The following is a 27,924-nucleotide window of genomic DNA, read 5'->3' on the forward strand; positions in this document are numbered from 1 at the left end:
TGGAAATATATGTACACATTTTATTCAGGACAGAGACACAGCCTCGGGGGAGGAGCAGCAACTGGCTGCAGCGTCCATACAAACAACATTGAGATAATCCTTTCTCACACGTACATACGTACCTGCAGGCACATTCAGGGCCAATTATTTTCCAACAGCCCATAACAAAGGTGTGTATGGCAGGACAGAAGCGATGGGAATTGGCAAAGAAATCAGGAAATAATGAGGGTAAAAAAAAAAAAAAAGGAAAAAAAAAATCAGCACACAAAGAATCGAGACAAACTTGAACAGCCTCTTCACAAGTGTTAAACTTGACAACACATCTGAAGATTTTTTATTACTAATGAGTCATTCTTGAACGCATGCTCTTAATTGACTTTTCCTTCCTTCCACGTCGCCTGACTTCATTCCTTGTGGTTTACACATCTCAAGAAAGTTTCATGAGTCTGAATTAACAGGAACCAGTCAGTGTGTGGAAAGTAAGGAAAAAAAACAACAACATACAATCTGTGAAGCGCAGCTCAGCGATTTGCAGAATGGCTACTTGTCATCGCAAAGTACATCATTAATGGGCTTTAACATGCAACACCTCTCTTAGAGTCTGCTCTGGAGTCTTCTCAGATCATCTATGGATAGTAAAGAGCAAGTAATCCTCAAACAGCCCTCACAATTCCACAGTTAGGATCTTTGTTGTTTTAAGTCTAACACCACCATCCCTCACTTTCCCATCTTCTTCTGTCACTCTCCACCAGTTCTAACTTAACTACAGAGCTACCCAGATCCTACTCCTCTTCAAAAAACATCCACTCGAACGCAAACTTTTCTGCATACTGATTGGTCACTCTGTCACCAGACATGCAGGGTAGAAGATGAAAATGAAAACCATCTAAAGCCAGTTCTGATGTTGCTTTGGCTGCACTTTAAAGCTCCCCTTCCACTGAACACGGTCACACAGTCACACGAAACTGTGCTGCATGAAAGCGACAAATTAAAGGGTGGCTGTAGTTAGCAAGAGAGACTGACAAGAATATGGTCGGAGAGTGATGGAATGGCGGGAGAGGCTTTTCTCACAATGTACACACCAAAGCCTGTATCTGCGCAAGAGAAACAGAAAGAGATTACATTTTCATGCAAACAGCAGCGGGCGCAGGCGTCCAGACTGTCTCGTCTGGCTACAAGCTCAGCAGTTTGGCTCTTTTTCTAACGTTTTGTGTGTTGTCATTGAGACAAAATCACAGAAGAGGACGCAAGCTATTTAAATCCATGGATTAACAGCAAAAATCAGAGTTAGCGTTACATGTGTGCCACTGAGTTTTTGTTATTAATGTTTTTTTTTAATTAAAAATAACAACAGGGTTTAATAAATTCTTTACTTTTTACCCTTAATGGGAACGAGGAAGAAAAACACACAGTAAAAGTAAAAACTGTAGGTAGGTTTTAAGGCAGCATGGAGAGTCACCATCAGTTTGAAGTTTCTGACAGCAGCGGTGGTTCATTTAACACCGCAGATGTTCAACGCTTTGAAGACATATTGCTGCCCCGAGCTCCGAGTTCACAGGCAATATCACACAGCTAAAATCTAGGCGTGTTTCTCACAACATTTAGGTTCATGTCTTGATGGAGAGGGGCCTCCTCTAATATCCACTACACTTCTCAAATCCTAACGAAAAAGATTGTCGGAGGAGAGCGAAGGGGAGCGCTGACTTTTGATTGGCAGTCTAAAAGGCTTTTCAATTTAAAAACCCAGAACCTTTTATAACAGGGCTGTCGATCTAAGGCGACACCTCTTAGCCCTTCAAAGTAAATCGACACCGTTGCTTTTTACTTACACACTAAATAAGTTAACCCACTCTTACAGTGGCACGGACAACAAAAGCAAAAGTCAGTCATCAGCTGACCACTTTATAACAGTATGCATGTAGGTAAATATTTATATATAGTATATGAATATGTACAGACCAGAAAATATAAACAACAACTCCGTGCATGACAGGCAAAGGAAACTTTTCTTCATTAATTCAAACACTCGACATGATACTTTGAAGTCTTCTCATTCTAATGTATTAACTTTTGGTTTGGTTCTCCGGATAACAAACTGGTCTCCATCAAGCAAATGTGACACAAAGGAAATATCTGGGAACTAGAAAAGTGCACAAAAAGTATTTGCCATTTGTTTTCAATGGAGGACATCTGACATCCAAAGCACATCATAGCTTTAGACAAGAGTTTTGGCCTACTTTTCCACCATGACAGCACTAATAACTTCTTTAGGGACAACACACAAGTTAATACACTGAAAAGAATCCATTACAAAATAATGTGTCACCAAAAACACAAGTGGGAAAACATTAACTTGGTCCAAAAAAAAAAAATAAATAAAAAAAAAAACAGTACTGGAAAATTTCCTCCCTATATTCTTCAAATGCACCCAAAAAACATTCTACACACACAGGCTAGGTTTACAAACAACACACACATCTATCACATCCACTCAGACAGAAGGTGGAACTTGGAGAAAGGCACGACTCAGGAGGGTCTCAACCTGGGAAGTTACTACAGTGAGAGAGGAGAGAGTTTCTGAGTGCCTCCCTCTACCCAGAAGCTGCGTAGCGATGGCATCACAAACGAATGGACGGGCTGCTCGACGGTTACTGGAAATTTAATCGAGCTCACGAGATCCTCAGATTTGTGCTGCATATGCGGGCCAACTCAGAGCTGTGGCCTGGACAAGATTCAGATGTCATCAATGAGCTTCAGTCTTTGAGAAGTTGCAGTGACGTCAGAGGAAGCCAGTGCTTAATTAACTTCACCGTAATGACGATCCAACAAACTTTTCCTCTCTTAGAAGACAATGAGCTTCGGCAGAGTGTTTCAGTGTGTGGTGTGTTTAATTGTGGTTTGCTGAGCAGAGTCGGGATCACTGCAGCTGGACTCTGTACGCACAGATGAGGAGCTTGACCTGAGGAAAGAAAAAAGGAGCTGTTAGCATAATCCACAACCGCTTCATCACGATTAAAGTTCACCTTTTAGCCTCTTACACTTGGTGAGGCAACAATGTGGAAGCTTTGTTTTTCAAAACTTACACTGGCGGGTTCTACAACCCCTATTCCAAAAAAGTCGGGACACCGTGTTAAATGTAAAGAGAAAAAGAATATAACCTTTTGCAAATCCTTTTTCACCTATACTTGATTGAATGTAGTAAAAAGACAAGATGTTTAAACAGGAACTTCAGTGATTTTCCACCAATGTTGTATCACAACAATGTTAACAGTATATGCAGCAGAACAACGGTGAACTTAACTTATTGCCAGCACCCAGAGTCCCCAACTCTATTACTGTCAAATATGCTTCAAATGATGAAAAAAGCGTCATCTGGTGTTTTCTAGAGCTTTGTATAAACTACTGATTGATGTTCCATATTTTTATATGCGTGCATCCCCTTAAAGAGTATAGGCAGATCCTCACGCCCCTCACCTGTTAAAAGAAAGACTATCTCTCTCTGGAGAGAGGGGCGTCTCACCAAACTGATCAAACCTAAAACTGTATTTTATTGTGCTGTTTAGCTGCAATACCATTTGGTTGTTACCAGCCTACTTCCTCACTGTTTCCTGCTTATAAACAGACTACAATCGTAAACCAAGCACCAGCCAGTTCGCAGTCCCTCACCAATCAGGTGCATTCTGGTTGTTGTTGGTTTTCTACCTTTTCAGCAAAATACCTAACCTTTCATTCTGTTCTTTTTTGCACATGTAGCACCAATTAAAAATGTTTGAGTCGTTCTCCTGCAGAGACAGGCCAGTTTTATGTAAGGGCCATATATAGCACTGAAGCACTTATATATAAGAATAAGCAATATATAAGAATTTTACTAAAACATTAAAAAATAACTAAAATCATCACCAGAACGTTAAGAAACAATCCATTTGACATTATTGTGCTGCAGAGATAGTGAAGTTATCATGCTAACCAGTTGGCCTGTCTTGGTCCAAAGCTTCTGTGCTAGCAGTGTAAACACCAACACTTTCCCAGTGTTCTGTGCTCCCAGCCCAGCCTGTTAGCTGCCCAGCTAACAGAGCTTACCTGCTAACAGTAGCTACAGTTAGCTGTTATTCTGGTAATATACTGCCACAGATTGGTTTTGAGGATTTGGCCAGTTCTTTTTTCTGCAAATGTATGTTAATTATGATTTGATGCCTGCAGTATGCAAAATGAGAGGAGGAACATTTCACAACTTTTTGAGAATCAGGGTTTTGATGGTATTTTTGTCATGAAAGAAGAAATGTATAATCTAATGTCAGCTTCATCCTTTAACATGAAGTAAAATCAACCCTCACTGAAGAGAGAAAAAAAATGATGTTAGCGCAGAATCTCGCTTGCTGCATACAATTTCAATTTCAGTGAGAACGACACTTTGACAGATACATTAACTATACTCAGAATTTCTTTACTTTCTTTATACGTAGTAGTATTTATAATTCTATGATTTTACTCAAAGTATCACAGCAGAAAACATCCTCTCATGACAAACAAAGCGAAGAAAACTTGTCTGGCTTATACACTGTATTCCTTAATGACATTGCAGAGGCTGGATCAGGTTCAATTATCTTGCAGGAGGACCCCCACTGTGTAAATGCAGCAGTCTAATTGAAATGAATGAGGAAGCTGTGTTCTTTAATGCAGCAATAATAGAGGGGGTAAGTCACGCCCCTACTGATGGAGCTCATAGGACCATATTTTTAGCAAAATTTGGACAGTAGTCAACAGGGAACATAGTCAATTTGTAATCCCAAAATTACAAATGGATTTGTCGTGTTATCGTGCCAAAGTAGACCTGCTGACTGACGTAGCATCTGTGTTTTTGTGAAAGTACATCACCTTGGCTGTTGGTGCCTCTGCCAGACGAATGAAGAGTCTGTTGATGCCTGGAACCGGGCTGAAGGAGTAGATAAAGTGACTATCCTGAATATTTGAAGACAAGAAAACATACATTAAGAAAAATAAGAATAAAACATTTAATAAAATAAAATAAATTCAACAAACAGTAACACTGTTTGTAAATAAGTTCACATGTGTATAGTTTCCCATTTCATTACTTACACGTTATGACATTCAAATTTGTCTTATATATTTTCTATTTTCATTTTACCCCTCTGTATTCTACCAAGTGTTTTGTGTTCTAATAATCTGCTTGTTTTTGTTAAGAACCAACCAGGAAGATGGGCAGCTGGAATTTGTCGTTGAGCACCACGGCATGGACGCTGCAGGGTCCACAGAGCCTGGCTGTGATTTCATTCAGAAAGTTAGCGTGGAAGATGAAGAGGAGGATGCCTGATCCTAGAGCAGGACGGAGGGACAGAGGTATTGTGGGAGAGGAAGAAAATGAAAGTTAAAAGGGTACAGAGAATCTCAGGAGTCTCTCACAATGTCATCTACATAGGAGAGGTCCCAAACCTCAAATGGGTTAATGACAATGTTATCAGCTCAACAACATGAAACCAAACTGCATCGCTTATGTTATGTGACATGATAAAGATGTTTATCAGCTGTAAACAGAACCGATGAGCTCCAAATCAAAGTTTGTGTTTTACCCTCAGGTTGAGGCTGTGACTTGAAGCCAAACTCCATGGAGAAGTCTGGTCCTTCACATAGCCTGTGGCAGGCGAGAGGGAAGACGGGCTCCAGCAGCACCAGACGAGACTCAAAGTACGCTCGGATGGTGTCCTCCGCCACACTGGACAGCCTGAGAGACAGGGAGATGGCCAGAAAAAAAAAAAAAAAATTCCATTATAAAAATTCCATTATAAGCAAAAATACATGAGGACAGGAACACAAAACACATGTCAAAACACAGGGATTCGATTTTAAAACTGCTGTATAACCTTCTGTTTATTGGTCAGTATTGGTAGTATAGTGCTGTGTTCAATTTACTGTCATCACCTCTGATGATTTCTTACATTTTTTAAAGATTTTTTGCAGACATGCCACACTATTTCATTAATAAAATATTGAAATCTTTCTTTCGCCTCCAAAACACATTGTCTCTCCATCACTAGTGTTGAGTGAGGGCAGAAACTATGCTTAGCACTCACATGCTTATGTGGTCCTTGATGAGGTCATACACCACCAGACTGTTGCTGAGCTTAGCGAAGTACATGGCCGTGTTCTTGTGTTTGGACAAGATGTTGCAGTCGGCTCCATACTCCAGCAGGAGGCGCACTACGTCAGCGTTCCCTCTTTTGCATGCCTGAAGTGAAGGACGGGACACATTAACCAACACAACCCCAGTCCCCTGTACAGATCTGACCGCTGGAAATCACTATAGGTGAGAAACATGAAGGTACAATGAGTGTTTATATCACGGCTTGTCTCTTTGCATTGTTTTATCCCCTGTGAGCGAGGATAGATTTGCTATCAGTCTGAATGGTAAAAGTGTGTCATCCAACCTGGTATTTAACACGACAAGGATGCATTTTCTTCCTCATTAAATGTTTTCATTATGTTTACACGGCAACAGTATTCTTCTCTCCTGCCTCATTAATCCTGGTGCATTAATTAATGTCTTGGTGCATTCCAATTGAGTTCATTGGAAGAGTGTGACACAATTGTTAGGACTGTGTATCTCATTCATTTGTGGTTTAGCATAGCCGTCAACTTCATTTGGAGGATCAGGTCTTCTGTGTCAACTTGTGTGTGAACGTGAGCATTACCCTCATCAGTGCCGTCTCCCCGCCTAATGTCTGAGCGTTGACATAGGAGCCCGCCTCCAGCAGAATTGCAACAGTGGTCAAGAAATTCTGAGAGAAGACAGAAATAAATAAACAAATTAGTGAGGAAACAGGACTGTAAAATGTGCTAAAGTGAACCACCAGTGTTTGTAATTTCAAACCTGCATCAATATTGGGGCAGTTCAACAAGATTTAATAACAACACTGATATATCATCACGTTCTTAAGATATGAATGCTAATGTGTTGGCTTATTTAAAATCTAAGCAGAGGGAAGCAGTATTCCACCATGTAGTTCAATATTTAGTTTGTCTGAGCTGTCTTCACCAACTCCTGAGGGAAGGGGCTGAAATATCTACTCTAAAAAAAAAAGACCCGAACAACATCATGGTAAATTGCAAAATATAAGGTTTGAGATGTCATGTTACCTTGTCAGCAGCATGCATCAGGGCTGTGGTGCCATTCTTCTGCCGCCCATTCACCCTCACCCCCTTCTTTATCAGCAACCTGAGGATGTCGTCCTGGCCCCCCGCTGCTGCGAGCATGCTCAGGGACATACCACTGGCATCCTGTGGACAGAGTGAGAGACATGAAACTACCATGTTACAGATAAATAATTCTGTGTACTATTAAATGAAGAAATAAATGTATGCCATCTGATTTAAAAAAAAAAAATACGTAGACCGATGGGGGAAAATGAGTAAATGAGTAATGCCCCATAGGCCTGATTTTATTTTTACTAACCATGAATTATGTCCTAAAGAAAACACTATTCCCCAGTTGTACATAGTTCTCTTTAAATTTGTTTTTATTAATATTATAAAACTTTATGTGTGTACTTTTGAAAATGACTGTTTCCACACAATTTCCAAAACCAACTGGAAATCTTTGTTATGTGACGTGAGGGTGAGAGTGCTGAGTTGGTTTATATAGTTTTCTCTTGCTATAGAAGCACAAATGACAATGCTGATGTGAATATTAATGATAAGGTGGATCTATAAATGACTTGAGACATGAAGTCATATTAAATGTGAGAGGCATCAGGTGGGGCATTAGTCCTGCACTGTATAGCACATACAGCACTGTATGCTGTATAATCGGGCTGAGGAAACTGGTATCTTGTCACAGGGATGTCCATTCTATCAGAAACACAGTGAAAGTCATAATGCAGTCATTTCTCTTCATTGTTCCACAACCTCAGTTGTGTTTCAGGAAGCAAAAATGTCTGTCCCCCTCAGCAGAAACTGATGTGTGATACAATGTGTAGGTGTTCCTGCAAAATCAGTGTCAAATAATGACTGTGCACAAAAAGCTTTTGAGCAGTTTTGTCGCAGTTATTACCAATATTTTAAATATTCACAATCATTCTGAATTTTGATTTGCAGGCTTGCTGGAGCCAATCTTAGCTGACATAGTATACATCTATACCATGTACACTGGTGCAACCTGAACAGGTCGTCAACACAAACAACCATTCACACAATCTTGTCTACAAGCAATTTAGTGCTAACCCAAACCCTACACTAGGAGCAAACCCACAAAGGAACAGCGAGAACATGCAAAAGCTGACAGGTTAAGACCCAGAATCTTCTGTCAGTGATGTGATGTCCAGTGTATCAATCCTTACTATAGGTTTAGAGGTGAAACAACTTAGTAACATTTGTATTTTGCTGACATTCACAATGAGAATTCACAAAGCTTCAGTAAGTTTAAAAAATTTAAATTAAAAGAAAACACACAAAAAAGCCCAAAACAATACATAGGATTAAAATTAAATGCATCATGGAATAATTTTAGAAAAAACTTTGTATGGTAGTGAATGGATAGAGACAATTAATGTTTTGATCCCATCTGAATTGTGTCATGATTCACACGTTTCTCAATTTAAAAGATCATTTTTCAACTTGAGAAAATCGCAGTTTGTGGGAAAAACCCCCAAAAAACTTTCATTATAAAAGCTACCCAGCCAACAGTCATGTTAGTGATGCTGCCTTGTTGAACGCTCACAGAACTGACCAATTCTTCTTTCACATAACTATAGTTGTCAACATGACCAGATTCATTGTGATTTTCATCTCTTTTAGTGCCTTCTCTGTGCTGAGTTGGTGGCCATGTTGGTGCTGTTAATGTGTAAAGTGAGACGATGTATTTCACTGAGTGCTCCAACACGAAACTAAATATTTAACATAAATTATGACAAACTGAGTCTTGACTAAGAAAATGATTTTTTAAATTGACACACATCTTATGTGTAGTTCATGGCACAATTCAAAAAATATTTTTCTCTCTCCACGCAAGTTTTTTCTGAAATAAGGTCTCATGGGGTTTTGTCGGAAGTGGTGAGACTTCGGCTTGCAATACACTTGCAAGTTTAAATCTACTAAACATAGTTTCCTTTGGCACTTTGTATTAGAAAAAATAAAAAAATAAAAATGCAGAAAATGTGACATTCAACCCTGTAAGAACAAAGAAATAATATATTTTCTTAACAATGCAATGTTTTTTAAATCAAGAAGCATTTTATTGTACAAGCAGAAGTCATGAGTTTTTTTACAATACTTGGTAAGAAGCATTAACTGAAGGCATCTTAATTGCACCAAAATCAACAGTAACACGCACTGTGTGCTTATACAAGAGAAAAAAAGCTATCTACTTTACAGGGGAAAAAAGTGTTTATTTGCAACAACAAACAGCAATGGTAGTGTCTAAATGATCATTTATCATTTGAGGACCTCAAACAGCTTCATTTTCCAAACACTGATTTATCTGAGGTGTAGCCCTAACTACTGTATGAACTGTAATACAGATAAACCCCTTTCACATGGAAGAAACAACACAGGAAAAATCTGTTTCCCATTGATATGAATGAGTTAACATGGGTTATCTGACCTGGTTCTGCATCAGTCAAGATTCTGGGTCTGAGACCAATTGCTTTGGTATGAAAGGGTGAACACTTGTTACTCTACACAGGTTCACTACAGCTGCTACTGACGATAACACAAAAGATTTTGTCCTTGACAAATAGCAGCAGTGCTATCTAGAACTCTTAACCATAACTTCTGCTCCTTTTTATCATAAAAATAAATGAAAATCACTGTAGACTGCATGTTAAATGCAAATGAAGACATCTACAGTGCTGACTGACGCTTCCGAACAACATATGGCCCACACCCCTTGCTGAATATCGAGCATAAAATAAAAGCTGTGGTGTCCAATTTTTAAAACTAAAATGGGACTAACCTGCTTAATCAAGACAACAGTCACAAGTCTTGGACCAAGAATTTACTTAAAAGGGGTTCTATGAAACAATTCCTAGAAATGTGCAGATGGTAACATGACATGAAAAATGAGACCTTCCCCATCTCCTTCAGATGTGGACAATTTGAGTACATATTTTAGTGCTGCTGGACTGTGGATTTCTTTGCAAAGGAAATGTGGTCCACTAACTTAACCAATGTCAGGCTTCCATCACAAAATATAAGTTGCACAAAGGCCCTTTAAGGCCACTGTTAAATGTCTGTTTCCTTACATTTGAAAATATAAAAGGGATGCCATATTCAATTTTTAACATTTTTGATGCTTGTCATATATCAACTGTGTAACAACACTAAAAACAATAACAAAAAATTGTAACCTGTAGGTTTATGGGCCAAAGTGGTAAACAGCTCACAAAAGGTATCAGGAGCAGAATTGCTATGTTTCTGTAAGATGCAATCAACATGAATAGGACAAAGTGTAATAAAGCAAATTATCAAAATAATAAGGCAATCTGATCTTCAAAACTGGATATTAATGTTAAAAATACCCAGATAATAAAAGCTTAAAACAAGTAATACAAATGAGACCAATGCAGCGCATTTTACCTCAAATTAGAGTACATCAAACATGATCAAGTACTAAAATGTTCTACACAGTTGCATTATAGTGATATAAAAATACAACCAAACTTTTCAGCAGTTTGTTAAAAAAAACAAATCTATAAACGAAGATAATGCACATTTATCGACAGAATCCTCAAAAGAACAAAAAATATGTTTTCAATATTTAAGTGAGAGGTATACAAACAGAGCTCCTAAATCTCTAACATCAGCAAGGAAGGTAAGTCATGACTGCTGCAGGCTATCAGAGGCCATCTACAATGTAGGCTACTGGCTAAAGCAAGAATATTATATAATTAGGCCAGGCATTTGAGAATTATGTCAAGCAAGTCAGCACACATGTTGGAGGGACTAGCTGCAAAGATTTGCTGGTAGTTTTTCAATTTCAGTTTTGATTTCATCAAAAATTGATACAAATGCTACTGAAAACAGTACAGACAGAAATATAGATGTCCAAGTCAGTTTTGATGTAAATAAAAGTAAAAATCCCACTCAAAATGTACAGTCACTGAGGCTACCTTTGCCCAGTGCAGGGTGGGGAATGCCCTGTTAACGATGGCTGGGGAGTCCCAGACGATTCTGTTTTTACTTTCACCAGTTTCCCAAATACTGTGTTTGAAACTGTTTAAGTCTATTTGGGTTCCATGTTGGCCAACTGCCAGGGACAATTGTAGCAAATCGCAAATCCTGGCAAAATATTGTTCACATTTACTGAATGATCACACATCTAAAACACAAACATTTCTAGAAATAACCTGTGATGACCTGACAAATTGACAGTGTTATATATTTGACTATGTTACATATGTAGATGCAATCTAATCATACTCAACATTAAAATCTGCTTTTCTGACCCAAAGCTACAGTTCAAACACCCATGGTTCAACCTATTTTGTTTATATTCATGCAACAGCACACCAGGAGCTTGGTCTGATGGACCTGATTCTGAATATTTCAAGAGCTGCTTAAAAAGTGTGACCCAAGGAAAGGCAGGGCAGTTTGTCAACATCCATATGGCTAGTGAGACCAAGGTTCACTGACAGTACTACTCACATCCGTTGAATTCTTGAGCCACATATAATTTGAGGCAAAAGCCACACGTATCACACACATAAAATCTCACTGACCATGTATTGTCTTCTAACAAGTCCTTTTTACAAATATTTACAGGGATAGATAAACAGGACCATCCCACTCCGTGTTGGGATTAAGAGTCTCTGGTTCCTGTCCAATACTTTGTTTGGAGGCGACTGGATGCCCTCTTCTTTTCATTGACTGAATTGAGTTATGTACATAGTATTTGACTTCCCGCCATGTTCTGTTGTTCAGGGCAGGTTCAGCAGCTAAACATGCATCACAATCCTTTTTGCCTGGCACTTTGACCAGTTTACAGAAGTCTCCAAATTGACGCCTCACAGCTGCCTGTTCCTCCTCACTCCATAACCTCTTGATTCTCTTTTGAGGTTTGGCAGCTGAAGTCACCGCAGGGGACAGTTGTGAACTTTCCTGTGCCACACGTGTTCTGTCAGGAACACTGGGTCTATGGACTGTTGGGACAACCTGTGCAGTTGGAGGGGCCCTCGGTGGGTTCGCTGGGTAAGCTGGTGCACTTGAATGGTTTAGAGGTGTGAATGACGAAATGATAGCTCTAGGATTTAGAGTTGAGAATGCAGGGACCATTGGTGAGCTTGGAGTATTCAATGGTGTGAATGTAGACACCATTGAGGTACTTGGTGCATTAAGGGCGCTAAAAGTAGGAATCATTTGTGAACTTGTAGTGTCCTGTGGTGCATACACAGAAGGGGGCAAAATACTTGTGGCATTCTGTGTGTAAGGAGGAGACATTGGCATCATCATGTTCTCTGATGTGTATACAGGAGGCATTAGTGCATTTGTAGTGTTGTGCGGAGTAAATGTAGGAACCACTTGTGTATCAGTAGCATTCAATGGCGTGAAAGTAGAAATTAATGGTTGACTGGTATGGACCATGTCTGTACTAGTTGAACACAAAGTAGCATAAGTTGGAGTCAACTCTGTAGGGAATGGTGTTGATGATTCTCTCAGGTTGGTTTGTGGTGCCATTGTCATGCAACAATTTGAACTTAGGTGATCAGGATGCACTGTTGTCAGACTACAGACAACATTCTCGTCTTCCAAATCTTTCTTTGAGGTTTGAACTCCAGGCTTTGGACTCTCATCTACAGTCAGCTCAGACTTATTTCTCCTCCGTATTGTCTGTAGTGTGTTGTGAACATAGTTTTTGACATCTGTCCAAGATCTTCCACCAAGATCTGGTTCAGCAGCTATGCAAGCATTGCACTCCTTTTTGCCTGGAACCTTCATTGTTGTGATGAATTCACACAAGTAACGCTTCACTGCAGCCTGCTCCTTCTCACTCCAAGGTCTTCTCCTCAAAGCTGACTTCTGTGCAGTTCCTAAGAAGATAAAAGTGTATTAAATCATCATTTTATTGTAAAACACAATCTTCAATAAAATTACACTGCAATTCACCCTAAATTTAAAAAAATCATACAAAATGTAAACTGTTGTGTTTGACAGTTCATTTTTGACCATGGAAAAAGCTAAATTTTGTTTTGTCAGCTGCTATTTGCAAGACAGTTTGAAATTGTCAAAAAATCCTGAACAGACAATTAAGTGTATCTAGAGTGGGGACTGTTTGGCAACTGCCATTTCAAAGATCAATAATAAACTGTCAAGTCCTAAAAAGGTTTGGATAATGGTAAGTTTAAACATCTATTGTTCCATGTCAATGATAAAACTGCATCTGCTGATTAACAAGCAATTCAGTGTGCCTTAGTGGAGATTGTTAAGTAAAATTTAAACTATACTTTGAGAGCACTGGCTATTTGCCATCCAACCGTTGTAATCAAAGAATACATTAATGCAAAAGGATCCATAGGAGCAAAAGGTAATCACCGTCTCTAGCAGTACTGGGTGGACTTGATGGCAGTGTTCGATCTATCTTGAGAAGTTGTTTGCTCACTTCCTCCAGCTGTGATGCATTTTTTGAGAGCCTATAACACTCCTGGCTGCTCCTTCCGACCAGTTTGGCCACTTGATCCAATTCGTGTTCACTGAGGCTCATTATCTGCCAGCAGCTGGCAATTTGCTCTCTTAATGATGAAGACAGAAGTGCTTCTGGGTTTTTAACTCCACATTCCATTGCGGCCCGTCGGAAACAGTCCAATCCTCTAATGAAGGATGGGCCTTCAGTCCTTGCAAACAGGTATGGGTTATTTTTGGACACACCTGCTTGTTCTCGATTTTCAATGAGTAAATCAACTGACAAAACCATCCTTTCTGTTAGCAGAACCAGCATGTTCCTTCCATACTGACCTTCAAGTTCCAACCTGGTGAAATTGGCACCAAGGTCCAGCTCCAATTTAGTGCATTTCCTTATTTGATCTGCAGAGGGCACAAACGTTCCCCGACTCTTTTTGAGAGTATAGGTTTGCAAGAGTAATCTACCAATATTTCCTACCCTTCCTCTGTTAAACAGACACACATCTGCTAGAGTGGCCTCGCTGAGCTTTTTCCATGTTGACAGACTAGGACTTTCTCTCAGCTCTTTTCTCGCTTCATCTTCTTCCCTTGTGATAAACCTGTGGAGTTTTATTAAATCTTCCGTCACAGTTGATTTGTCTACTTCCACTTTTTTGACCTCTTGCTTGAGAGATAATGCAAGTGCTTTGCGTGAAAAACTCTCACTCCATTTTGTATCAAGAAGCTGTATGAACTTTTTCACTTCACTTTCAGTCTCACTGTCCTCCGTCATACGACTTTCCCCGAAAGCTATTTCTGCAGCTCTTTTCAAAGAGTAGCCAATCTTCGAGACAAGTGAAACCGTTTTAAATTTACTGGAACTGGGATCAAATCCACTCACTTTTTTGGCCCCTTCAACGGCTAATTCAAATCTGGATGGTAGACATACTTCATGCAAATACTTAACGCTCTTGTCAAGCTCATGTACAGCAAGCACAAATCTACCCAGTTCCCTCATCTTTTGTGCAATATATGCAAACTGAGACTTGTCATGGTCATACTTAGCAGACAAGGCATTGCCATATTTACAAATAAGTGGGTCGTTTCTGATATGCCTTGAAATGTCATCTTGATGCATGATGTGTATGATTTCCTCACAACGTTCAGTTAAGAACTCTGACATTGGAAGCAGCCGAGAGGCGGCACTGTGGACTCCGCTTCTTTTTGTCCTTTCAGATGATTTCTGATCTCCCTTTCTGGCTTTACATGACCTCTCATGTCTCCATAAGTCAGTTTTGCGATAAAAAGCAAAGCAGTGCTGACAAGGCAGGAAGTCACGTACTGAAATGCTGGGATTTTTCACCAGCTTCTTTGTGACAATTTCCCCCTCACCACTTTTGAGAACTTTGAAATTATGTTCATAGTCTCCTTTATTTCGGATTTGGTCAAGCAAAGTCTGTCTGACTTTGGAACCTTTGGGAAAGTGTATTGCATGAGCGACATCTGTCTCTTCTGCATGTTTCCTTTCCAAATGCTTTGCAAGTTGGGTAAAAGCCATTTTGCAATATAAACAGAAGTGCTTTTTGAATGACTCTTTTTTCTCATCATCCACTGGGGTTGGTTTTGTTTCAAGCACTTTTTTGCAGGTCCTTAAACTGGATCGCGTGGGTTGTTTCTTCTCCACAATTTTCCTGCGACGCCTTGATCGTCTTTTAGCAATCCCCTTTGTTTCTGACTTTAACAAAACTTGTTCTGTACTATCTGACAGACCTGCCACAACATCCTCTGCCTCACCACCTGACTCATTTGCTTTCTCGGGGGAACTTTGTATGTTAGCTACGCCATTTTTTTCTGTTTTGTCACTGTCCCTTGTCAGCATCCCTTCTGCATTTCTGGCTGGATTTGAATGATCAAAGTTCAAACTCATTTTACTTGATAAACCACCTTTTGTGTTGTCTGAGATCTTGTCTTCTTGTGCTTGCTTCTGGTCTTCCTCTCCTTGACTTTCCTGCACGGTAGCTGAATCACAAGCAGTGTATTGAGATTCAGTTATATCCCTCCCACATGTTTGGATCATTTCATGTTCCTTCACCATCACTTGCTCAGTGTTTGTACTGGCAGGGCAGCTTGGAATTTTTTCGCCATCATTTGGGCCATCCAAATCTTGTGGGATAATCTCATTTATTGATGGAGTACCCTCTTCTTTTTGTGCACTGCCAAGGTTAGGGGTCAACTTAAGAGCATCACTTGAACTCCTCTCTTCAATCAAGCTCCTCTCTCCTTCAAATGACTTCGTCTCACCAATAGTACAAGCCTGCAAAAGAACAAGTATATGTAAGACTCATCGCCAAATCAGACCTCATGAATATTTTGATTTGGTGAACTTATAAGACAGATCCATTAGAACATAAATGTGTGTGTATGTGTGTGTATGCGTGTGTGTGGTGAGGGTGGTTTGACTTTTGGTTGTTAAGCGGTGGTGATAAGCTATACTTTTTTGCTACTGCCTTGTCAAAATCCTGTGCACATTTTTCATTTGCTGTTTACACATCAGCACCTTGGCAATGCCCCATAAAGATTCAGGCTCATTCAAACAGAAGTCAATGTGATGGCCACACATCACCTTTTAGCCCAACGTCAGTATCAGAAGACCCCTGACAATTCTCGGATCGCCAGTACAAAAACCACATATGACCCATTCAAGAATAGTTAATGGCTTTATTGGATCAAGCAGCGTTTTGACATTGTAATTGTCTAACCAAGTATATGTCGTCATGGGGTGTTGGATGAAATGCTACATGGAGGGAACATAATAATATGCACTGACACTAGACCTACATTCATGGCTTGCAATCAAAACAAATTATATTACTTTTGATGGCACGTACAAAATATTTCAACTAACCGTTGCTGTGTTTTACAGTGAAATCTATGAAAGTGGTGATTCAAGACAACATGTCTTCCAAGTGGCTTAAAAATAAATGAAAAAAAAAAGGAAGAAGTTTTTATATTATATCATATAAAAAAACTAAAAAAATTATAAACCATTACAGATTCCAGGACCAGGCCAGGTACAAATGGCAAAACATGGGAACATTTTCATTGTGTCTGGCCATTCACAACATTAAGTTTTTCTTTTGGTTGTCATCTATGCTTTGAAACTTTTAATTGTAAGGTAAAAATGAAATAAAAATCCTGAATACATGGAAAGTTACTGTCGATGGGAGTGCACATGTTGTTCTATGATCATGATTATGATACATGTTCTGAAAGCACAGTATGTACCTGCTTCAAAAGGGTTCATCTTGTCCTGTTACTTCATGTGTTCAGTATCTTCTTCCACTGGCTTGTTTTCTGCAAGGTAAAATGACACCACAGTCTCTAATGTGCAATAATTATAATGAATATACAGCATGATGAATTCATATTACATTCAAGTTACGAATGTACACACAGTTACACCTAAATAAAATTTATACAATGACCTAGCTTAACTTAAGATGCTAAGAGCAATGAGTAAACAGAGTGGTGAGCATCTTAAGTCATCCAGAGAGAAGGAGTTAGATCTCATAACAGAACTCTGGTGGAAATGTTTATTAACTTTTCGCAGATTCTGCCTACAAACAAACATACAGATCAGGTTAAAATTAACCTGAATGGCCCTTTAATTCTCAATACATTACAGGCATAATTTAAGACTAAAAACTTGTAATTACAACACAGATTTTAAGCCTTAAGCAAACTAAATGACTGCCAAACAAAATATTTACACCATTACATCACTGTTGCTTAACAAATATATTTTTGAGGTCACACTCTTACCTTTTTGTAGAAGCAATGGTGCTTTGGAGTTGGACAAACATCTTGATGCGTTGAATTATTAGTAGGCATGAAGGATTTAGAGGTAGATCTTGACGAAACAGATTCTTTGGTGCGCAGTTCTATACTACATTTTATCATCTAAGTGTAGTATGGGTTAAATATTAAGGTGCTTTGAATGTGATAGAATATAGTCTTCTCTGTCTACATCATGTAGTCCTTTGAGCGATTCCCCTCATTTTTACTGTTCAGTATTTTCCCCTCCTGCTGATACTGATGAATAACTTGACCATTTAACTCAAGGGTTTTCTAAGATACCTTTGAATTAAATGAAGTACTTCCAAATTTGATCCAGTCAATTTACAAACAGATGATTGTATCCTGACACAGAACATTTCTCTACAAGCATCTTTTGTCTCACAATAAGTACCACCTTGACATCATTGTAATACGTCTGAAGACTGTGCTTCAAATTGTTAAAATATTTCTTGGGGAGACATTCCGCATGGGACAAAAGCAATTTCTGGATGACCACTGTTTATATCAATGCCTTTCAAATATTTCCAACCACTTCCACAAGACAAAGGATTGTTTTTCACCAGATGTTAGTTCCTGTTTATGAAATGCAGAGGATCCGGCTGGGCAACTATTCAGTGCTGGTGTAATAAACAGAACCGTGTGACACTTGTTATCCCAAAAAATTTATGTTTTTTCATACTGGACTGCACAAACACACCCATACATACACACTGGGGACGACCAAGGTGCGAGCTATTAAATATGTGTAATGTGTTTTAGAATTGAAAACTTAAGAAGGCTTGATATGGCTTTATAAAATGTACTAAAAATTAATGTTTGGAAGGGGACTGAACATACCTCCTGGTCCAGATTGTAGTCCTCTTTGGAATTAAGTGCCAATTTTACAGCCATGTAATTTCCATTTTTCACAGCATCCCGCAACTCACCTAACAGAAACAAAGTGAAGTGAAATGAAATGTAAAGAATGTATGTTATAGATCGCAATAACACATTCTTGAAAATATTTTTTTATTTCAATTTAAATTTTGTAATTGTTAAAATACACAGTACAATAAAAATGAATATTTTAGAAAATGTTATGTGTCCCTGTGTCATTTGTGCTGCATTTAAGGATGAATACATATGTACATTCATCAAATCACATAGGGATTTGCAGCACACTGCTTGTCAAAAACAACCACTTTGACTGTTAGCTTGTGGCTCATTGGAGACAGCAAAGCAATATCATGGGTCAGACCTGTGTGTGTAGATGCCTGTTGATTACATTTTAGTAAGACTGTGACTGTGATACAATTAGTTAATTTGATTCTTGTTTCCTACTCACCTCCTCTTGATTTAAGGTGAGGAGGTGTGGATTAAAAGCCAAATGTCCTCTAAATCCATATTCTTTCATAAAGGTTAGCCATGCCTATTAATTCAATCCAAATCCCTCACATCCTTATATCTACCCCACATGTTTGGAATTGGCCACATTAAAGTCAGGTAGTACATTTTAATGTACAACCGTGTGCTTTTTCAGGTTATTTTGACAAACTCAGAATTCTACTTCAGCTACTTCCTGAGAAGCTTCTAGATAGCAGTAGTAGTTGTAGACAAAAGTTGGCCATTTGTCTTCAGTGTGAATACTCACTGGGTGATAAAGGTGGAGCTGACAGGATCTCATCCTCCCCATTCAGATGTTTCTGGAAGTCATCCAGAGTCATCCAGTCCAGGTTGAGGTCCATTCCTAGACTCAAAGTGGCTTGGCCCTTGTCTGTAAAACATACAATGCAGAGAAAAATGCTGATTTAGTTGACAGACTGAAACCCTGAATACTGCAATCCAAATGACCTCTTCTTCCAATGTCTTGCTCAAATTCATCTTTCAAACCTCTGTTAATGTTGTTTCACTTAGGTCATATGTTAAAATGATCAGATATCAAGCGAAATGCATACCTTAATATGAAACAACAATCTGATATGCGGAAGCAGTGAAGATTAGCATGTGCTTAGCGGCTGGTCAGAAACATACCGGATTTGTCAGCGCCCTCTGGGGTGTCCTGGGTGTCCTGATTGTCATCACAAGCCATAAAGAGTCTGGGCTCACTGTCCTCTCTCCTCTTCCTCCTGTCATCTGTTGGGGTTCTCCTCTCCCAGCCGGGCCGCTGAGTCTCCTCTTGCCTCTCCCTCCGCTCCCTGGGTTCCTCTCCAGGCCTCTGCTTTGCTGCAGGTTCCTCTCCTTCCCTCTCCTCACTGTCCAGGTTGAAACCATAACTCTGGCCAGGCCTGGGGACTATAGGGGGAGTAGACAAACTGTCATATGAGACCCAAGACAGCTTTACATCCTCCATCACAGTCATCCACCAAACCTATAGACAACAGCAGTTTGTTTTATTTTCATGGTTGCCATTCACCTTTCCTGTTTGGTGAAGACTATACTTTCTTTGTCGTTTGTGTGTATCTAAATTAGGTAATCTCTTGAAGCAAACAACAAACAAAAAGCATCCATTATGCCTTTTTTCCACCTTCACGTGTGGCACCTAACAGGCCTAAGAGAATCAGGTCTCTGTGGTGTACTGTGACGCTACCTTATTGCAATGATTGTGCTTCACCTTCTGATTGTGCAGGAAACAAAGTCCCAACAGTCAGCTTTTAGCTACACTACAGTGTGATTTACCACTCACAAGTTGACGAGGAAAAGATGAATATTGCTACTGCTGATACAACAGTACTTACACTTCACAAAGACACACACAAAAAAGAGTAAGTATATGAGCCTTAGAAATGTAATAACTTTGTAGGGAGGAGGCAAAGCTTCTGTCTGATCGCTTTTCCCAGAGATAAAAAATCTGCCTCAACACCTCTGCCAAACTTTTCTATTTCATGGTTTGTGGGAAACAAAATAGCCCAAATGCAAAATTACTAAAATATTGAATCTCTCATTATGTAACTGCTCTCTACATTCACTACAGATGCTGTGTTGATGAATGAGTAGTCTGGACCACAAACACATCTGGGGTGATGAACAAACCAACTGAATATTCGACACAATCACGCATGCTGTTTGTTGTGCATTTCTTCTAAATTTTGCTTTGTGAGTATCTTGTTTCACGTAGCACCGATACAGATATTTCTATCAAAAAAATAACTATTTGGTTACAGATGCACTCAGTTAATATACAGGATTTATTTTCTTCTCTGCTTGTTACAACAAATGAAAATACATTAAATAAATATAAATAATCATCATTTGGTGTGTAGGACACAAATCCTCCACACTGGCACTGCCTCCCCTTTGTCAAAATGAAACTTGACAAAATATCAATGAAATTTGACAAATCAAACAATGAAACTTAGTTAACAGTCAACTTAATATCTCAATTAAACCTTTGCAGTCTCCACATTTGAATCAGTGTGATATACACTGAAGTAGCCTAGTAGTTGTATCAATGTCTGCATGTAATCAAGAACTGACTGTCAAATCATTTAAAGAAAGAACATATAAAAAATTTGACAATATTCATTGTCACTTAACATTTAATGATATGGATATATAATATTGTAGATATAGAGAGCGCTATGTTTAGTTAGTTAGCTGTCTTCTCTACCTGTGTTGCTCACTCGTCTTTCCGTCTCTCACTCGCTTCTCACCTCTTTCGGCTGTCTGTATTCAGAGTCGCAATGCATATTGCATGGAATGCACAGACATAATTGGCTGAGTAGCATCACATGGGATGGCTTATCCCAGATGCAATTGGTCAGTAGATTTCCTGATCCACTAAACCAGTATCGTAAAATTTAGAAAAGCTGCACCCCGTCAAAATTTCAAATACATCAATAAATTTAATGACTATAGGTCCAGGTCTGTATATGATGGCATCTGGGACGGGACCTGGACTGTGGTCTGCTTGTTAGCGACCTAGGCCCTAGACACTAAAATCGAAAATGACAAGCTGCCCTCTGATCACGGTCTTTATTTTTCATGCAATGTAGGGCCAAATGTAATAAAGTGGGATCAGCGCCTGTTATCGGTGAATTTTTGCGAGTGCGAGTATATGAGCACAGTATTGGCCTGATGCCCAACGCCAGTATCTGCATCTGTGCATCCCTCCTTTCTCTATTTGATTTATTTTCACCCGTTGTTGCTCTTTGGCAGAAGTCAGTCTGGGATGAGGTGAATACATGTTCAAATTAAGAAAATCAACAACTACATGTTTTATACATGTGATGTGTTGTGCATTAGTATCTTGCATACCATCGGATTGCTTGTTCTTCTCTGACTTCTTGGGCTCTGGTTTCTGCCCTGGAGAATCTTTGTTTGTCTTGGGGATCTTCTCAATCTTTCCTATTATCTATTGTTAGGGAAAAAATAAAAATGTTAAAAACCTTTGCTTTTTTCCAGGCAAACCACTGAGCAGCAGGGTCCATCAAACAGAGCAAACAGTAATGCATTTGACATGGTCATTCTGAAACAAATATGCATTCTGTTGATGTGATCATGTCATGTCCTGACTTTTTTTGATTTCCATCAATTATCTTTTATTAGAAATTAAGCATTCACATCATTCTATTTGATAAACTAAAATAAGTAAAGAAATTACAGCAACATCTAATCATATTCTCAGAGGTGCTTGCAGTTGCCTTTGGTGCTTTTGTGCAACTTCTTGAACATTTTCAGTTGAACCCAGACAGACATTTTTCATTTTGCAAAGACTGAGACCTTGAGTCTGGGTATCACAACTGCATAAGAGGAAAACTAGAATTACTGCCTTGCGATCAGCAGCCTTCACCAGCCAGTCAAGTTGCAGTTTACATACATGTTTGTCCAGACAGGGATAATACATGTAGTTAAGACTTTGAGGGAATATAATAGAAAGTATAAGGTGTATTTTTTAGGCAAAATGGAAGTTATCACTACATTGACATGTAAGTTTAATTTCTATTAAACATGCTGTCTTCACTTACAGACTATTTTTACAGGAGAGTACAGAGGACTGATAGAGAGCTTCATCACATGGTGCAACGACAATCACCTGAGGATCAATATCAGCAATATGAGCTTGCGCTGGTTAACAATGCTTCATATATTAATGTTATTGCAAAGAAGCTACTTATTCTGAAACACAAACGCTTCACACACATCTTCAGTCCGGCAGCACAAAAGATCTATACAGATTACAGAGCTGAATAATGGTCAGAAAAGTGTTTTTCAGATCATTATGTCACAGTGAAGTTGACTATGAACATGTTGTGTATGAAACCCTTCCCTTCTTCCCTTAATTTCATCCTGATGGAAACTTGTGTGAAATTCTGTTGCATGGGATAAGGGAAAATAAAACATTTTTTGAGGTCACAGTGAGCCAGCTATTCAGCTACTAAAATCGAATTAGTTTATCCGACAAAATGGGATTCCACTACTTTTTCTGCACTTTTGGCGAGTTAAATCAACATGTATCACACATTCAACTCCAACACATTATTGTCACACGATGCAAAAAATAAACACTGCACTAAAACTGTACCTTCGTGGATTTGCTGCTGCTCTTTTCTGGGGTGGGCTGATGCACTGGCTGCCTGCGGGGGGCGCGGTCCTTCGCTTCACAGTTTAACAGGAACTTTTCAAACAGGTTAGTGGAACCTGTGGCATCCTTCTGTCCCAAAACCTCCTCTTTAGCCACCTCTTCCTCCTTACCCTTGCCGCTGCTAGCTGCTGTGACCGAGGATGAGGACGACGAGGATGTGGAGGAAGACGGGACTTTGGGTGGCGCTGATGAGCTCTCCTGCCCTTTGCTCTTGGCTTTCCTATGTAAGGTGGAGCTATCGCTGGAGTCCGAGTGTGGGGCAGATTCATCTTTGCCTTTAGAGGTGAGGCTCTTTAGTTTTTGGAGGCTGATTTCTTTTGTAGCAGCGTCTGGCTTTCTGCTCTTTTTGTCATGGATGAGGTCCTTAATGCCCTGCAGCTTTACTTCCCATTTCCCCCTCTTTTGCCTGGACTCATCCAAACGTGCCTTATCAACTGACTTTACTGCAGCTTCCGTTGATGCAGTCACGTCCATTTGGGACTCTGATGGGCCGTCACTCAGGTAGTCTTCCAAAGGTGCAGCGGCCTCATCTTCTGAGGTTTCAATTTTCCTTTCCTTCTTCCCTTTTTTTTTCTTCCCCTCCTCTCCTTTTTCTTTCCTATGCTTTCCTCCCTCCTTTCCCTTGTCCTTCTTCTGTTTTTTGGAGGGAACAGGCTCATCTTCCTCCTCATCAGAGTCAACCACCCGCTTCTTTGATTCAGTCTTTTTCTCCTTTGAAGGAGAGGGTGGGGTTGGCGGTCTCTCTTCTTCTTCTTCTTCTTCATCATCTTCTTCTTCTTCTTCTTCTTCATCTGTCTCTGGTGCTGGGAGGGGCCTGATATCTTCCTTCCGTTTGTCTTTATTCTTCTTCTTTTTCTCCTTTGGAGGTGGTTCCTCTTCCCGGATCTTTGTCTTTTTCTTCTTCTTTATGGGTGACTCAGTTGGACGGTCTTTGTCACCGTCACTCTCCGAGTCGGCATCAAACACGTCGTTCTTTGTAGGCAGCAGTTTCTAAAAGGGGAACGGAACACGCATGGTCACACTTTTTTTGGGACTTAAAATACTTGAGCAAATGTTTTAAAAAGGAAGGAGAGGCACCCGACCCCGTCTGTTTGACCTCAAGGATACACACACAAACTGGTTTTGATGAGTAACACTGAACTTTGGCTTGTTTACAATAAAACTCTACCAGGTCCCTTAAAGTCTAATGGTCAGTTTCTCATTTAAAATCCTGGTGCTGTTCTCAAACTAATTTTCCCTCCTCATTCTATTACTTACACATATACAGATTTGACTATAGCATCAGTAATATTGGACAGGGTTTGCTTAAAGTTAGCCTGATGGCAAACTGCAGCATCAGTCTCATTATAGAGGACAGCATGGAAAACTATGGCTTGCATCACTAACAGTTCAGTTGATTAAACACAGACTCACTTATGGTTAGCCTTGGGGCTGCACAATACAGTTAAATATTATAATGCCATTATTCTGAGAGATGTTAGTTCAAGCTATATTCATTCATTCACAATTAGCATGAATGTTTTTGCCAGTGACAGTGGTTGGGGTCTGTAACAAAACAAACATGTTGCCTTACATCTTGTGACAAATTTTGTAGGCTGGGGCCTCTGCTGCATTACAGGTCTCCTGTTTTGTCACAACATTTACCCTTCAAAAACTTATGACTTCTGTTATTTGGATACTGAATCTATCCATCTTTACAGAGAACACTGACTGTGTTAGTATTATGAAAAAGATAGTATCTTGTACACCGGTATTATTGTTTTGGAATAAAGTATCACAATTGTTATGTATACCTGACTGTCACTTCAACTTACCACGGCCTTCTTGGGTTCTGCTTCTTTCTTGGCCTTTACTTCAGCCATGTTCTTCTTAAAAGACAAGAGGACCTCGCGACAGTCCTCCAAATGGGCCTCTGGCTCCCAAGTGTCATCGTCAGAACAGTAATTCTTCCAGCGGACTCTGTAGAGCACTTCACCCTAAAAACAGACAAACGAGATATGAGGCTGATGCCATCACCAGCCTGACACAGTAGCTGGTAGCTTTCAGAATTTGGCTGAAGGCTCTTTCACTAGCCAACAAAATCTGTTGAGCAATACAACATTTACATATAATAGCTGCCTGAATGCAAACGTAGCTGATGGACGAGATAAAATCAATAATAGTAGTATTTTGAACGGTGCACACTTTCTTTTCTTTCACATGTTGTATTCACAATATATTACATATTACAAACAAGACAGCAAGAGTTTATTAGGGAGAAGAAGCAAAAAAATAAAAGCTACATCATAAAACTACTGGCAAAATGTGAACATCAGCAACGCTCATTGCAGGTAAACATGTTACCTGACCTGAACCATGTTGTAATTATTTATACATTGGAAAACAAATGTAAGAAGCTAGGATGCATATGAAAGCGATTTAATAAAGCAGCTGCATCATCAATGTCTAATTGGGAGCTTCAGTGTCTCTACAACAACTACGTTTAAAGGACAGACTTCAAGACAACAAAGCAATACATATATACATATATACATATACATATATACATATATACATACATGAATAGCTTCTGTAGTTGGGACATTATTTTCATACAAGAGAACTTGTGTGAAGAGCAGTCAATGATTCCTGTGGCTTACATTTAACAGGTGGATTTGGTGGATTTAAAGAGGAGTGTTTTCATACAAACATTTGAAAGTGGCCAACACTTGAAGTCAAACATGCAGAAATAATAACAGGAAAACTGCACCAGTAACAAAACAGGTATCTGCAGCATTAGTATACGTGTCACAGTTACACAGTCTCTCCAGTACAGAATTTATCAAACAATACTGGCACTGTTCTAGTTCATTTAAATTCACGTTTCGTATAAGAGAACTGTTACTTTAAAGACTTGACTGTAATAGTGCTTTGATAAAGTTGAGACAACCGTTTTTTTTTTATTGTGGAAAAGTGAGGATAGCACTGTAGCTGGAGATTATTTTATTGTCAGTGTGAATTCGCCTTGAAACAGCTCACTGTCCAGCTAAGGAAATTTAGCAATTAAACCTTTGATGGGAAGATCATTATATTTATATGCATCTTCAGTATGTAAAAAAACTAAATTAAACCAATTAAATAATAATAATAATAATAATAATAATAATAATAATAATAATAATAATAATTCTCCATCATAAGTTCACCTGTATTAATCAGAATCAGAAATCATTTAACGTCCTGCAGTGGGGGAAATTTGTTTAACTCAGTGTTTCTGAATCTTAAAATCTCAGAAATAACATTAAGAGTTTCAAAAGCTAGGGTAAAATCTAATTACCTAATTTGATGTAAACAAACCAAGTGAATGTGAAGCCTGGCACTCAAAGACCAAAACAAACCCGACCCTGCAACACCTACTCTCTCACACACACAAAGGCACTCCCTCCCAGTCACTCACGTTAAGGACTAGTTATTATTTAAGTGTGAAAATGTGGTACCACCTTGGGATAAGGCATTACTTTGTAAACACAAATTAAGAGTATTGGGGGGGCTTTTCTACAGCTCGTCTGTTTAGTGTCCGGTTTAGTTTTTTTTAAACGTTTTTTTTCCTATGCAAGTTTTTATCTTTTTTACGCATCGAAGTGAAATCCATCTATCCTACTATTATATTTCTGTGAGTGATCTGTTTTTTTTTTATGTGGGTGAAATTTGTATGTATGTTTAAGCTACTGGATGTCTAAAACTTCCCTCGGGATGAATACAGTATCTATCTATCTATCTATCTATCTATCTATCTATCTATCTATCTATCTATGCAGGTAGCAGAGCAACACGTTACAACTGCCTTAAAGTGTGCTCACAGAGGCACAGCGTAACTTAAAACAATTAAAACCAACTGCAGTTGACTTTTATCCTCTACGGTATTTCTCTATTGATGCACAGAATTGTAAAATACAGGTTAGTCGGTCAAGTTTCTGTCATTTAAAATTATGGCGGCCACAATGGTAACACTAGCAGCCTTCGTACTGGGAATTAACTACGTTAACTGACTTTGTTTATCATCAGGGAACCATCAACCATACAATCTGTTTGATGCACAATGTGACTGGCATTATTTTACCCTATACTTGTTTGATCTAGCTATGCCGCTGGTCAAGAGCACCCGTGATATAAATATTTGCAGGTTTGCAAAGCGTCCGTCCTTGGCCCCAGCAGGGGAGAGGCGAGCGGACATCATGGGAGAAGTTGTACAGCAAACGATGCTGTGTGTGCACGAACAGTGAGCCCAGTCAAAAGAGTAGTGTCATATGACTGGTTAACTGACACAAGAGCAATTCGCTGCACCAAAATACACTTGAAATACATTGCAGAGAGGCGTTTTGATGACGGAAAGTGTCTGGGCATCGTTGTAGGTGGGCTATGCGTCGTGGGAGTGGAGTGAAAGCAATGCCAGCCATGTTTGCAAAGCTAGCCAGGCGGCTACGTAGCATATAGCTAGCTTTAACGTTACCTCTTCCACTCGCATGTCAATGATCCGCTCCACTTCGTATACATCTTCTTCCTCGTCTTGTTCACTGTCCGCAGGCTCTACCTTATCAGTCTCAGCATCCATGGCTGCGGGTTGGTGCTGGTTTGCTAAAATTAAGCTATTCAGTTACAGCACTCGGTAAGGCCGCTTTGGTTGCTTGCTCACCGAGGCAGGACGCTAGCGTACCTGGCCGTAGTTACTGCACTAGCGCCGCAGACCAGCTACCGCCCGCTCTTACAATGCTGCATTCACATGCTGCTCCCAGCCTCCCATTATTCTACTTCCAAGTCGTATTCACGCTTTTCATCAATTTTTAAATGTCGTGGTCGAAGTTTGTAAGCGGCAAAACTAATCTATGATTTACGGTACGCAACATTGATAAGATAACTTCAGT

The 27,924-nt window shown here is 39.4% G+C and overlaps 1 protein-coding gene across 3 annotated transcripts; it reads right to left on the minus strand.

The window, feature by feature from the left end:
- Positions 1-27,923, minus strand: mphosph8 (M-phase phosphoprotein 8). 3 transcript variants are annotated; one of them, XM_037109244.1, is made up of 14 exons: positions 27,513-27,885; positions 24,838-24,999; positions 22,964-24,013; positions 21,697-21,793; positions 19,474-19,734; positions 19,094-19,216; positions 18,301-18,389; positions 7,153-7,293; positions 6,708-6,794; positions 6,090-6,244; positions 5,589-5,740; positions 5,210-5,334; positions 4,876-4,959; positions 1-2,959 (listed from the first exon to the last, which is right to left on the minus strand). In XM_037109244.1, the coding sequence occupies exons 1-14, from the start codon at positions 27,612-27,614 to the stop codon at positions 2,918-2,920; spliced, it is 2,670 nt and encodes an 889-aa protein (XP_036965139.1). In that variant the 5' UTR covers positions 27,615-27,885; the 3' UTR covers positions 1-2,917. The 3 variants fall into 3 exon arrangements, with proteins under 3 accessions (XP_036965139.1, XP_036965137.1, XP_036965138.1); XM_037109242.1 differs by lacking the exons at positions 1-2,959; positions 4,876-4,959; positions 5,210-5,334; ... (2 more) ...; positions 6,708-6,794; positions 7,153-7,293 and adding exons at positions 9,222-13,037; positions 13,540-15,919 and having other exon boundaries at positions 27,513-27,923; XM_037109243.1 differs by lacking the exons at positions 1-2,959; positions 4,876-4,959; positions 5,210-5,334; ... (2 more) ...; positions 6,708-6,794; positions 7,153-7,293 and adding exons at positions 9,222-13,037; positions 15,550-15,919 and having other exon boundaries at positions 27,513-27,915.
- Between the last annotated feature and the right edge of the window lies 1 nt (position 27,924).

Source organism: Acanthopagrus latus, chromosome 9, assembly GCF_904848185.1.
Source record: "Acanthopagrus latus isolate v.2019 chromosome 9, fAcaLat1.1, whole genome shotgun sequence".
Classification (NCBI taxonomy): Eukaryota; Metazoa; Chordata; class Actinopteri; order Spariformes; family Sparidae; genus Acanthopagrus; species Acanthopagrus latus.

Excerpts from the sequence above, each read along its gene's own strand:
- mphosph8 (XM_037109242.1), bottom strand. The coding sequence starts at position 27,614 with ATGGATGCTGAGACTGATAAGGTAGAGCCTGCGGACAGTGAACAAGAC. Across the intron at positions 24,014-24,837 it reads CAGAACCCAAGAAGGCCGTG|AAACTGCTGCCTACAAAGAA; the intron begins GTAAGTTGAAGT and ends TTCCCCTTTTAG. Across the intron at positions 21,794-22,963 it reads GCAGCAGCAAATCCACGAAG|ATAATAGGAAAGATTGAGAA; the intron begins GTACAGTTTTAG and ends CCCTAACAATAG.